The 12,965-nt window shown below is 42.9% G+C and overlaps 1 protein-coding gene across 1 annotated transcript; it reads right to left on the bottom strand.

Moving 5' to 3' along the window:
• Positions 1-42: 42 nt before the first annotated feature.
• On the bottom strand, positions 43-12,687 carry pola2 (polymerase (DNA directed), alpha 2). The gene is made up of 18 exons (XM_063190075.1): positions 12,257-12,687; positions 11,788-11,912; positions 11,416-11,504; positions 11,224-11,287; positions 10,113-10,219; positions 9,141-9,343; positions 8,688-8,776; positions 7,771-7,923; positions 7,178-7,240; positions 6,563-6,614; positions 5,946-6,070; positions 5,566-5,604; positions 5,379-5,452; positions 5,135-5,243; positions 4,700-4,806; positions 4,291-4,347; positions 1,406-1,532; positions 43-458 (listed from the first exon to the last, which is right to left on the bottom strand). The coding sequence occupies exons 1-18, from the start codon at positions 12,339-12,341 to the stop codon at positions 306-308; spliced, it is 1,821 nt and encodes a 606-aa protein (XP_063046145.1). The 5' UTR covers positions 12,342-12,687; the 3' UTR covers positions 43-305.
• Between the last annotated feature and the right edge of the window lie 278 nt (positions 12,688-12,965).

Genomic DNA, 12,965 nt, shown 5'->3' with positions numbered 1-12,965 from the left:
AGAAAACACATTAAAGACCAAAACAGAGAAAATACTAGCATACAGTTTTACAAAATTATTTATTGACATATTTTCAAATTCATAAAGAGAAGCTGACATTTCAGTAGATCATGAAATTACCGAAACAACTTGACATTTATTTACAAATACAGGCCATGAAGTAAGCAATTTAACAAAAAATTACAAACCCTAACACACTCTATGAAAATAGATATTTTCTAATATGTGATTGACAAGTATGTCAAGTATAACACCATAGCAAGACAAATACATTTACAGTCTTTATTGAAATATGTATAGTAGATCTATATCTTGACGACTTGTCCGGCTAGGCAGGGAGTTCGCCTTTTGCCCTCCGCATCTGCCCCTCTGCGCTGGATGAGCAGGCGGCCGTAGGTGCCCCCTACTTGTCCTTTGGTGAGACGGCCCGGGTTGATGCACACACAGCCAATCACATCCTGAGAAGAATAAAAAAATAAGTGAGAGATGAGTGACATCAGGGACAATTTCACAGGTTTCTACTAAAGTGCTGTTTCCACGTAGCCGGACATTTTTAAAAGTGGATATTTTTTTTCCTGCTGTTTAGGTGAAAATGCAACATGTGGATAAAAATAAAAACTCGGTGCGTTTTAGCCCCCTAAATGGAATATTTTTTAAAGCCGGATGTGGACTTTAAAACTGTTTACGTGGAAACGGAAGGTCAAAACCGGAAACGGAAGGTCAAAATTATCTGGCTACATGGAAACAGTACCTAAGTTGATAACATTTTACCTAACAGTAATCTATTTGTACTGCTTATAATGAACATTTGATTGTGTTTGTATTGTGGACCACATTTCAGGGACTTCAGAAAAATATATTTAAAAGGGTGATTTTATAAATAAATAAATATAAAATAAATCTATGAATTAATTCAAACATTTGGGATCTGATGTGTGCTGTCAAATGCAAGCAGTCACCAAATGCCACAGAAAGAGAAGGGGGTGGGGTGGGGGCCGCAATCGCCCCCTTAGGAGACCAAACTTGAGCACACTCCTTTGCATTGGGTGGGCGGAGTTTGAATCATCTTATTCTACTAAGAAAATCTTTGGCAATAGTCTACACAAGAGCCAACAGGTGCTACTGTACTCAACAATTCAAAGTCCCATGCACAGCTCCTATGTGCTGGTTAACGCAGGAGTGTTCAATACTTCAAAAGGAAGAAGTGTACCGCACACTTTCTTGACTTTATGCTCGTTTGTTTAGAGCGAACAACGGCTTTCGCCTCTGTGCGTCATCAGGTTCGCTCAGGTATAGAGCGAACCTGATGACGCAAAGAGGCGAAAGGCGTTGTTCGCTCTAAATAAACGAGCATAAAGTCAAGAAAGTGTGCGGCAAACGTCTTTCTTTTGAGGTGCTACTGTACCTTGATGAAGTAGCGCAGCTCTGAGGGGACGATGAGCACGTCGGGGGTGACGGGCATGAAGCCGTGCATCTGGAACTTCTCATAGTCCATGTTGATCTCCTCCGTAGGGGGGTACAGGGGGTAGTAGCTGTGGAGGACAGGAGCAGAGAGAAGAGAGGGAAGAAAGGGGAGAGAGAGGAGACAGGAGCAGAGAAAGGGAGGAGAGGAGAGGAAATGAATAAAACTCTTGAATCTCAAATCTTGTCCATCACATGACAATATAGTCCACGGTGATCTCCTCCGTAGGGGGGTACAGGGGGTAGTAACTGTGGAGGACAGGGGCGGAGAGAGGAGAGGGAAGAAAGAGGAGAGGGAGCGAGAGGAGATGGGAGCAGAGAAAGGGAAGAGGGGGGAGAGAGGAGACAGGAGCAGAGAAAAGGAAATGGAAAAGATTCGAAATTAAGATTTTTATTCGTCATATGATGACAACAGTCCAAGTTGATCTCCTCCGTAGGAAGGTACAGGGGGTAGTAGCTGTGGAAGATGGGAGCGGACAGGGGAGATGTAGCAAAGGGAGTAGAGCTGCCCAGCCAGGACTCAAACCTGGACCTTCTGGGGAGGTAAACTGGGGCTCTGACCGCTACACCAAAGAGCTGGCGTGACAGTCAAAACACACCCACAACCCTAGTGATGGTCACTCCATCACAGGAGAGGAAATGGATGAGAGTCGAGATTGAAGATTTTTATAATTTTGTAACATGACCATACTAGTCCATGATGACCTCCGCTGTGGGAGGGTAGAGGGGGTAGCAGCTGTAGAAGATGAGAGGAAGAGAGGGGAAAGGAGAAGTACATGTGGCTAAGAATAAAAAAAAAACATGGGTGTTGGAAATGGGGCAGCCATAGCCTAATGGTTAAGGAGATGGGCTTTAGATCAGAGGGTTGCAGGTTCAAATCCCTCTCTTCCACTCCCTCCTGCACTCCATGGCTGAGGAGCAAGGCACCTAAGTCCTAGCCAGGCTGTGCCCTCCTAGTGACGCAACACTTTCAGCGTTGCAACTAGTCAGGTCAAGAGTAATGCAAGTACTTTCTGAGTTCCCGAAAACACGGGAACTCCTCCCACTTTGTCGGTAAGCAAACAACCATAAGCAAACCAAGGGAGGCAGGTCAACCATGCCGTTTGGGAAATGTAAATTGTTTATGCTCTTGGTCAGACCAAGTCTCGAAGAGATTTCAAAGTCGATGCCCCAGGGACCGTAACGAGTACCCTGGTAATAACTGTAAGTTGCTTTGAATAAAGGCGTCAGTTGAGTGTAATGTAATGAAATGTACTGTAATGTAATGGACATCAGGGCTCTACGCTTAGCTTTTTCAATAGGAGCACCTGTGCCCCTAAGTGAAAAAATTTAGGGGCACAGATAAAAATTTAGGAGCACAGTCAGTTTTTGTGACGCAGCTTCATTATTAACACACAGATACAGAGAATATACTCTTTCCACACACAAATACACATTCTAGAGGGGTAGGCCTACAATTAAAATCACTTCGGGCCACTTTTCCAAATTCCCCCCAGTAAAAGGACTAAACAAAATATTACACATTTATATATATCACATTAATTTCTATACAGAGCTGGTGTTTCAATTTAGGCCTACACAGCAGGATCTGGCAGGGTTCGGGGATGAAATTGGTCAGGGGGGGGCAGATTTTTTACAAGAGAGACTAGAGAGGCAATTACACTTCTGTCCTGAAAATACAATGACTCCATATGGGTACGCTATGTAGCCTATGAGGCTATAATCAGCCTACCCATGGGTTACACTTTTTTTTAAATTGCATTTGGTACCACAGTAACAGCAACTCAGTAATCTGAACATTACCCTTTGAAAATATAATTGTTCTATACTTGCATTTTAGAAATGAAACAAAATAGAGTGGATGACCAAATACATTTCCTCTAAATAACAATTTGACAATATTGAAGGCTTGCACATCAAAAACGTGCCTTAGGCTACACCCCGAGACTGTCCAAGAAAATACTGACTTCACATGACGTGACGTGATGATGATGACAGTTGAGCAAGAGAGCCTGCTATGTGTCCTCCCTTGCCAGCGTCTCAGGAGGAGTAACATAAACAGTACAAGCCACGTACTTACAAGATAAGTGTATGTACAAACCGAAGCTATTTCTTCTCATAAAGTTAACAGGTTGAGCATTTGTTAGCATTTGTGCTAAGCGGAGAATTAGCAATTCTAGCGCTGAAAGCGCTGAAGTTTCTGTCCAGCTCTTCTCCGTCATTGGAAGCGCTCGATACTCCCGACGCTTATCTTATTTCAAAACTCCTCCGACTATTTGTCTGTCTGTCTGCCTCTATCTCTCTGTGCGCGGCGCGCACGCTGTCTTTTGCGCCTTCTCTCGTTCACATGTTCCTGCGTTTCTCTATGGGGTGTATTTATTTTAGGAGCAAAATACGATTGAAAGGGTTGAAATATCTACTCGCACAAGTGCGCCCTTTCTATTATTTCGTTCGCACGATCATTTATTTTAGGGGCATATGCGAGCAAAATGCTCGCACTGTAGAGCCCTGAATGGACTAAATAAAGTAAACTGGGAAAAACAAAAAAGAAGTATGGAACACCAGGCTCCCGTTTATCTTTCTTTTTATTTGTATTCTCTCCCTGAGGGATCATGCTTAAAAGAAAGAACTAGGAGTCTGGTGCCGCACACTTTATTTCTGTTCTTCCAGAAGAGAGATGTACAGACATGTAACTAGATACTGGGCAGCAGCAGTGCAAAAAGCTTTTTATTGATCCATTCATGTCTAAGAGGCTTCTGTGTGTGTGTGTGTGTGTGTGTGTGTGTGTGTGTGTGTGTGTGTGTGTGTGTGTGTTTAATATGCTCTTACCTCCTCTGCGTCAACATATGTTTCATGATTCTGGAAAATCTGTCAGAACCTGCAGCACTGAAAAGACAAACACAAGACCAGCCCAAGGCATGGCAAATATTAAAACCAGAGGGCTGCGGGACGGGTTTTGATTTGATATGATACAGATAGTCAATTGAATCAGTTTGGAGTTTCTTGACATATAGTGCAGTTACAGTACGCAGTGGGTATTTCAGTTTCACACAGAATATTGTCAGTATTCAAAAAAAGTTCCGCAATATTTCATTTACATGAATGGAAGTGCTCTGCAACCAGGGTATTCCCAGAATAATGCCACCTTCAGAATGAATAAAGAGTTGACGAGATGTGTGTGTAAACTGAACATGTAAACTGCGGTCAATGAAATATATATTTTGGGATATATAATTACCAGCTGATCTCCTCTGCTCCCATGTAGAAGAGAATGTCCGTAGAAGTCAGACCAAAGGTCACCTCCTCGATGACCAGAGTGCAGGGGTCTGGCACCAGAGTCACTCTCTGACAACAACACACAAGAAGAGACAGAACAATAGGTGAGCTTTAAAACAGCATGTCCATCTTTAACATCAGCTGTCGGTTAACATTTCTTTTTAACAACACAGCACATTTGTAACTGGAAAATACTGTATCAATCAACCCAAGGTCAAGGCCTAAACAGTCATATGCAAACATTCCATTAAAAAAAAAAGTTTGACGGACCAACCAAGAACTGCAAAACAGCGTTGAAATATACTTGTATCCTAAAGTAAAAATACGTCACATTTCAGTATGAACACTGTCATGAAAGTAGTATTTGTCTAGTATAGTGGTTGTGTGTGTGACAGACCTCTGCGTCCTCCTTGCTGAGGTCAGGCAAGGTGAAGGGAGGTTGTGGGTAAATGAAGTGGTGATGGACATCTCGCTGGCTTGGAACAAACACCAGCTTACATCCAATGCTGAATTGGAGGAAGGGGAGCAGCAAGAGGGAAAAAAGCACATTGACATAATTCATCTCAAAAGGATCAAGATTTTCATTTTAATGCGCACAAAAAAACGATAATATAAAAACATGAATATGAAAAGACAATTACCTTCTGGTTCCTTCAATGAGACTATTCACACATTTGGTAAAGATAGTTTCGAAGGAGTCAGTGATTTGAAATTTCTGTTCACACAAGAAATATACGGTGAGAAAAGACAATCCAGATATGTAAACATAACGGTAATACTAATTTAAAAAAAATTAATGCCAAACTACAAAAAAAAACATGTTCTCACCTCAATCTGTTCATGTTTGGAATCAACAAAAGGACCCATCTGCAAACAAGGAAATCAATCAATACAGTTCTGATTCTAGTGTTATTTCATCCCAGTGTCTGTTACGTTACTGCACTCGGTCGTTAACGGAGGGTCCTGTCTTGTATTGTCATGTATGCAAAGAGCAGGGGTGGAGAACCTGTCTCGAGGGCCGTTTGTGTTCATAGTACAGGCCTCGGAGGACTTTTACGACCATTGGAGGAATTTGACCCTTCGAATGAAAAAGGTTCCCCATCCCTGGCAAAGAGGGATGTATGCATGGAGGGATGCGCATAGGTATATACTTTGTGGATCTCTATGATGGCACTTGTGATGGCAATTAGCTGTTGCTATTTACATACCAGGATGCAGACGTCAGGGTGGTCTTTGTTTATGGCGCTGATCAGATCGAGTAGAGGGTCGTAGGCCAGGCTGTCTGAAGGCGTGTAGGGGCCGCAGGCGGTCAAGACCATCACTGGCCTAGACTCTGGAGCAGCGAAACATACATGGAAAGAAACAAGTTTTGGTTTCCAGTGTGGGATCAATTACACTAGTTACACCGATACTGCAGTAACTACATACAGTAAGTCAAAATTGAGTTGAGTTCAGACTGAAAATAGTCTTCATAACATCTCTTTTATGGCGTGACAAAGCATTATGGTCCAGATGTGTCCAGTTTTAGAAATATTCCCATGTCAAATTTGCAGTAACTACAACATCCAACCTAATACCAATACTATGATGGTATTTTCCCCTCAGTTTCTACGTTGGTGTGGTTACTGCACTTTGCCAGGTTGTGTTACCTGTACTTGTGTTACAAGTGACGCGACACTGAAATGAAAATACCACTCAACAACAAACATGAATCATCTACAGTGCCATGTTGTCATGGTCTTTCCCATTTAAAAATCTAATATAAACATGGAGGTATTTTACAGAGTTATTGAGAAAAGAGGAATTATTAAAGGCAATCTCTTACCATTCTGAGGTTCTTCCTTCACCTCTGGAGAGTAGAAAGGCAGAGGAACACCCTGCAGAGTACACAAATACATACACATTAGGCCTGAAAAGGTACAATGTATTGCATTTGTACCGAACCGAAAAGACCTGTACAGAACCCAACAGTGCTGTACCGAAAGGCAGGGTGACAAGCGTCTCTGTTCATGTTTTTACATTATGCTGCTGCTGGTACTACTATACTGTATAGTATATGCAGTGGCTCATGCAGAACGCTGAGAGAGAATGCAAGAAAGAGCAGGTGTAGAGACTTGTTCTTTATGAGACCCTGAGGAAAGTGTTATTTCTTACACTGATCAAATCTCCGACCCAAAGCAGCAGTTTGAATGTGTTTTCATTTTATATACTGGACTGAAAGGTGACCCCAAAACTGAGGTACGTAACGATCCATGATTTTTGTATACCGTTTCACCCCTAATACACATGCAGCTCTGACCAATTGTTTTCTTCAGCGATGCTTTGACACCATTTTGATTTGAAGTGAGACAGGGCTCATGAAAGTCATAAACAATAGTTAGTTAATAGATAATTAATATGCGTTTTATCTGTGATTATAAAGGTATGAAATGGGTGATACCTCGTACAGTTTTGTTGGCACGAACTTGTGGCCGGCTGTGTTCATACCATCCATGATGACAACCTGGACGGGATAACAATAAGACGGGTAAGTAAAGGGGAGCAGTATTGTGAAACGGCACGCTGGTTAGTGTTGCACTGACTACACCGCAATGGATAGGCTGCGAGTGTGTGTGGGTGTCCATGGGAGTGTGTGTGTGTGTGTGTGTGTGTGTGTGTGTGTGTGTGTGTGTGTGTGTGTGTGTGTGTGTGTGTGTGTGTGTGTGTGTGTGAGAAAGAAGAAATACACTTGCAGTGAGAGCAAGGAGGGGGTTATTTGTACTACCATGTTTGTTCATATGATTCAAAGTCTTCACTGAGGACATTTATGTGACTTTGAGGAATGTATTTATTTTATTGTTGGAAAAATCAATAAACACAACTAAAAAAAAGAGCAAGGAGGGGAAAATGAGAGAGAGGGAGAGAGACAGAGAGACAGAGAGGGAGAGAGACAGAGAGAGAGACAGAGAGAGAGACAGAGAGAGAGACAGAGAGAGAGGAGAGTGTCCGTGAGAATATGGTGATTGAGTGAATGAGTGAGGTAGAGTAACGCACCTGTCCGGGGAAGAGTGAGTACTCGGGTAGGTCCGCCAGGTCCACGCGCACCTGCCTCCCTCCATGCTCCTGGCCTGCCTCCAGCAGCACCGACTGGGCATTCAGCTTCCCATTGCTGTCACAGCACACCTGGCCCAACACGGTCACCTGGTCCTGGACACACACACACAAACACACACGAAGGGGTTACCCACATCGAATGGCTGCATCGTACTAAACAGAGCTCATAGAATCCTTCACACATGACGTTATTTTGGTAACGCAGCATCCGTAAGGTTGCTGTTGGTGAGTCCATGTTGGTGAAAATATTGTAGAGGACCATGTGCACCAATAACGAATTCAACTTCCCATTACTGTCATAGCACACCTGCCCCAGCACAGTCACCTGGTCCTGGACAGATACACAATAAGGGGTTACTAACGGCTATGTTATGTGACTTACAATCGAGGACATAAACATAGTCAACGTCCAATGATACAGTAAGTAAGGGGATAGGGTACCTTCTCCCCTTATGTAGACCTCCTTGTCAACATCACTTCCTGTGCACTTTGTATCTGCAAGTGATGTTGACTATGATTAATACGTCCTCGATTGTAAGTCGCTTCGGTTAAACAGCGTGTGTCAAATGCAATGTAATGTGCCCAAATCTAACCACTATGCCAGGGAACACTACTGTGCCGTTGGTAATGCCGTTGGTGTGCTGTGGAAAATTATAGAATGACAGTACATTGTTAATATAGGTAAATAGGGCTTTACAATTGGTGTTGTGCACTGGCATTTTGTTTGGTTGAAAAGTCCATGTTGGTGAAAAATGTTGTAGAGGACCATGTGCACCAATAAGAAACGTATACATGACAATGTTATTTAAGACGTATGTGTATATTCTGTGCAGTTTTACTTGAGCTTTAAGACCTACCTGTGCAGGCAAAGACACAGGAGAGAACTCCTCGATGTTGAAATGAAGCCTCAGCTCTTCCCCCAAACCTTCAATCTTCTCCGTCAGTACTGGAGACATATATAAAAAAGACACATCAGTACTACATAACAGATTGCATATCTAGACTGAGACACTAGTCCTTTATCGTACATTTGTTATTTGTGTTTGTTTGTGAGAGAATGTGTCAATGAAAGAATATAAATCTATGTATCGGTATGTTAGTTTTTACTGCACAATTTGTGTGTGCGCATACTCAGCGAGCATGCGTGTGCGTGTGCGTGCGTGCGCGTACTCACTCACTCACTCACTCAACACTGATGATCCCTTAAGGGTCAAATTAAGTTTGCTTGTGTACATGGTGGCATAATAAATAATTATAAGACTGAGCTTGCGAGTGTGGTTTGCTCCACTGTACGCTCCCCGTGTACCCACCATCACGGACGTCTCTGAGGCGCTGGAACATGTACTTGTAGCTGGAGGTCAGCGCGTCCTCTCCGCTGAGGAGCGTCCTGACGCTCGGTGACCCCTGACCTTTGCGGCTGCTGCTGCCCCAGCTCTGCTCCTGCGCCTCCCCGAACGAGGACACCACCTCGCCACGGGAGACGCGCGCACTGTACTTCTGAGAGGGGGTGGCACTGGACACAAGGGGAGAGGAGAAAATAGTAAATGGGCAGCGGGAAAGACATAAGGGAAAAGAGTGAAAGTGATCATGATGACTCAAGAAATTTTAAAACACGACAAAACAAGTACCGGTAATCCAAATGGTATAAACTGGGTGTTCTTAGTCATGTATTGTCATTCAGTGTCATGTGCTTAGCGTTTGTGTGTTATGTAGGGCTGTAACGATATTGTATCGAACCGAGAAATCGTGATACACAGAGTCACGATACTGTATTGTGATACAAAGAGGCAGTATTGTGATACTCATTGATATCCATCTGCCCGAAAACAACCACGTGATATGAAGTGATAGTGCTTCCAAACATCATCATTATTATATAGAAACTTTAAAAATGTATTTGTAGCCTCTTGTAACCTATTCTACCCTTTGAACTATCATAGTTTGTATTCATAAAGATTATAATGTTGGCAAATGTAAAATCGAGGGGTGTATCGAACCGTAGGTCATGAATCATGATACAAACCGAATCGTGAGTTGAGTGTATCGTTACAGCCCTAGTGTCATGTCAATATTTCTATGTATGTACAGCAATTACAGTAAGACAGAAGGAATCACACTGTATTCCTGTAGTTCCATATTTTAAAGTGGAACTCAAGAGTCTGTGTGTGTGCGCATGTGTGTGGCACCATTCAATGGAAAAAGTGTGTGTGTGTGTGTGTGTGTGTGTGTGTGTGTGTGTGTGTGTAACTACAGTACTTGGGAATGCCTGACTTTGACCTTACCATGGGGAGAAACTAGCGGGAGAGAGCATGAGCCCTGGACTGGTCATGCGAGCACATCTCTTAGACTGGGGATGCTCTGGAGTGGAAAGCGCTCTCTTCTGGGAACCCTAAAAAGACACGAAAGTAAGAGTATGCACGTCCCACCTCTCTGAGGCCAGGTGCAGGACAAAGGCGCGTCTGATAGTAGAAAAAGTAGAAGTCTGATGAAGACCCTGTTGGGTCGAAACGTTGTGTGACCTGAATACATTTTCAAAGCGAAACTACAGTGTGCAGACTTCTACTTTTTCTACTAACCCTAAAAAGACAAACAGCATTACCTTTTACCTGATGATGATGCCAACAAAGAGGGTAGATTAGTAAAAGAGAATTCAAACTCCACCCACCCAATGTAAAAGAGTGTGCTCAAGTTTGGTCTCCTAAGGGGGCGTTGTCCCCTCCTTCTCCTTTTGTGATGTTTGGTTGGTGCCTTGCATAAGATGTGCGCTACCAACATCTACAACGCTAAGGGGACCCCATTTATTCTCAACCACAAGACTCCAAAGGTCTCCTAACCAAAGGTACACACCTCAGGGGGTACGTGGAAAATGTGATAATAACAAATATATGGAGTGTAATCACATTGGGATAGACAGACGAACAGATATACAGTAGAGCATTAAGGAGGGGTACTCATCATGTGACAAAGATGCTTAGGGGTACACAGGACAAAAAAGGTTGGGAATCACTGCTCTAAACTACCCTCTTTGATGCCGATTTCCATGATGCTGGCTCTTTGCAAGTAGCCATCACTTAACCCATTGATGCCTAAAGCACCTGAAAAAAACGCCTGCTGAATATCTAAGCCCTTGTTGGGAGAGTTGCCCTCAGCTTTTAAAAACCTAAATATCTCAGCCTCTGATGCAGATAAAAACATGAAATAAGGTTGCATCTAAACCATAAGACCCGAATCTTGCATTATAATGTGTTCATTCAGCTGTAACATACCCACATTTTTATTAAAAATACTAAAATCTCAAAAATGAATGCAGAATATATATCTCGCTCCAGGCACCAAAGGTCAACCAGCATATACGAGTCATCAGGCTGAAATGGGTTAATGACTGCTACTGACCTTGGCAGGGGTTGAGTAGGAGTAGGCATCCAGGAGATCCTCCTCCTCTTCCTCGGCTTTGATTCTGAAGTTTCTGAATTAAGGATTGCACATAACGTCATGCATGCATACTGTATGAACAGCGTACACAAACTCCCAATAAAGTTATGGGGTATGTCAGCATGCAGAAACGCAGACTGCGTTTAAGGATACAAGTCCTGAATGGAGTTGATGTCGCGAGTCCTGTTGTAAGACTCATCTCTCTTCGACACCTGCTTGGCTTTGGTCTTCTTGTTCAAAACCTGCAACACAAACCCCAAAGCTGCTCGTTTCAAACAGTCATTAACATTTACAAACCAGTCACGCATGTGAACAGCTATATCGAAATCAAAACAAAAGCCATGGGGGCGCAGTGGGTCAGTGGGCTAAGGTGCTGTACCATTACGCGAGGGGTTCAAGAGATCCTTTCCAGTCTCCCTCTCTCAATACTTTCCTGACATCCCTCATACTTAGCTGTCAAAATAAAGGTATACATGCCAAAACAATCTGTAAAAAATAAAATAAACAAATGCATTAAGGTCTCACCTCGTGCTCAAACAGCTCCAGGTTGTCTAAGCTCAGCTTCACGACTCCCTTGGTGGTACTGAAGGCGACCCACTCCAGCACCATCTCGTCCCCCTTCAACCTGTGGCATAAACACTGCTCCAGCACTGTCAGTGCAGGAGCAAAACAGATGAAATGGTCATTTGATGCACCACCTGAAAGTCTACACTATAAATCACTCAACACTCAACCTTGGTCATGCTTGTATACTTCAACTCACAGTGTTTTTGCACAATTGCCTAGCTTTATTTCCCCTCCCTGGCTTGCATTATGATGACACAACCCAACATTATGCTTGACATGAAAATGGTCACCAAATGAACAGCACTAACGTGTTTGCGTTACCGGTACATGTTTCAAGGCAACTTATGGCGGGCAACCAGAAGTTTTGTAACAGCAATGCACACAGAACCAGGACGTGAAGTGTGGATACAAACGACAGGGCACTTACTTTTGTCCAGGACTGAGTCATCTTCAAAGCCAATGTCGAATAATTCCAACTCCACTTTGATCTGATCTGCAGTTACCGCTGCCATAACATGTGCATTAACTCGCTATCAATCCACAAAAATCTTCGTGCGCAAACGATACCTAAATGTAGTTATCCCAACGAGGATAAACTAGAAGCGAAGTTATGTCAACAAAGCTAATGTTAGCTAAGCCTGCTTTTACCGCCACAAACACTTTGTAATCAACCACTGATCCTAAATCGAGTTTATACAGTAAAAGCGGTAATCGGATAGCGGTACAGACTACATACAGTGATCTTGAACCCTGTTATTTTGTCGATATGTGACAATGAACAACATTCGGAGACTGACGGCTCATTGACACCTCTGCCAAATTCAGATTGCCGCGAAAACCCTTCTCTTCTTCTTGGGTGCAAACGGGAAATACGTCATGGGGCAAACCGCGCGTACCAGAGCCCTGGCGCGCCTCTGGTACTTCCATGGGTACTTCAAAGCAAAACACTCAAGTTACTTGAAACAGGTTGGTAGATTGTTAAACCATTCAATACGCATTGGCACAAAAAACATATAATACTGCCATTTAAAAAATAAATAAAATACAGTTCTAAGTTCTCCAAACACCCATTTTCACAGATTCATTACCAGATTTAATATACAACGAAAATCAAACAATTTTGAAATTATATTAAT

The sequence above is a fragment of the Engraulis encrasicolus genome, chromosome 23 (assembly GCF_034702125.1).
Source record: "Engraulis encrasicolus isolate BLACKSEA-1 chromosome 23, IST_EnEncr_1.0, whole genome shotgun sequence".
NCBI classification, from domain to species: domain Eukaryota; kingdom Metazoa; phylum Chordata; class Actinopteri; order Clupeiformes; family Engraulidae; genus Engraulis; species Engraulis encrasicolus.
The sequence above is the reverse complement of the archived record's forward strand: the minus strand, read 5'-3'. Positions and strand labels throughout refer to the sequence as shown.

What these genes read in the sequence shown, in the direction of transcription:
- pola2 (XM_063190075.1), bottom strand. Translation starts at nt 12,341, where the DNA reads ATGGCAGCGGTAACTGCAGATCAGATCAAAGTGGAGTTGGAATTATTC. An exon ending in ACTCACTCTTCCCCGGACAG is followed by an intron (nt 7,241 to 7,770) that starts GTGCGTTACTCT and finishes TATCCCGTCCAG; the next exon opens with GTTGTCATCATGGATGGTAT. An exon ending in CCAAACATGAACAGATTGAG is followed by an intron (nt 5,453 to 5,565) that starts GTGAGAACATGT and finishes TTGTGTGAACAG; the next exon opens with AAATTTCAAATCACTGACTC.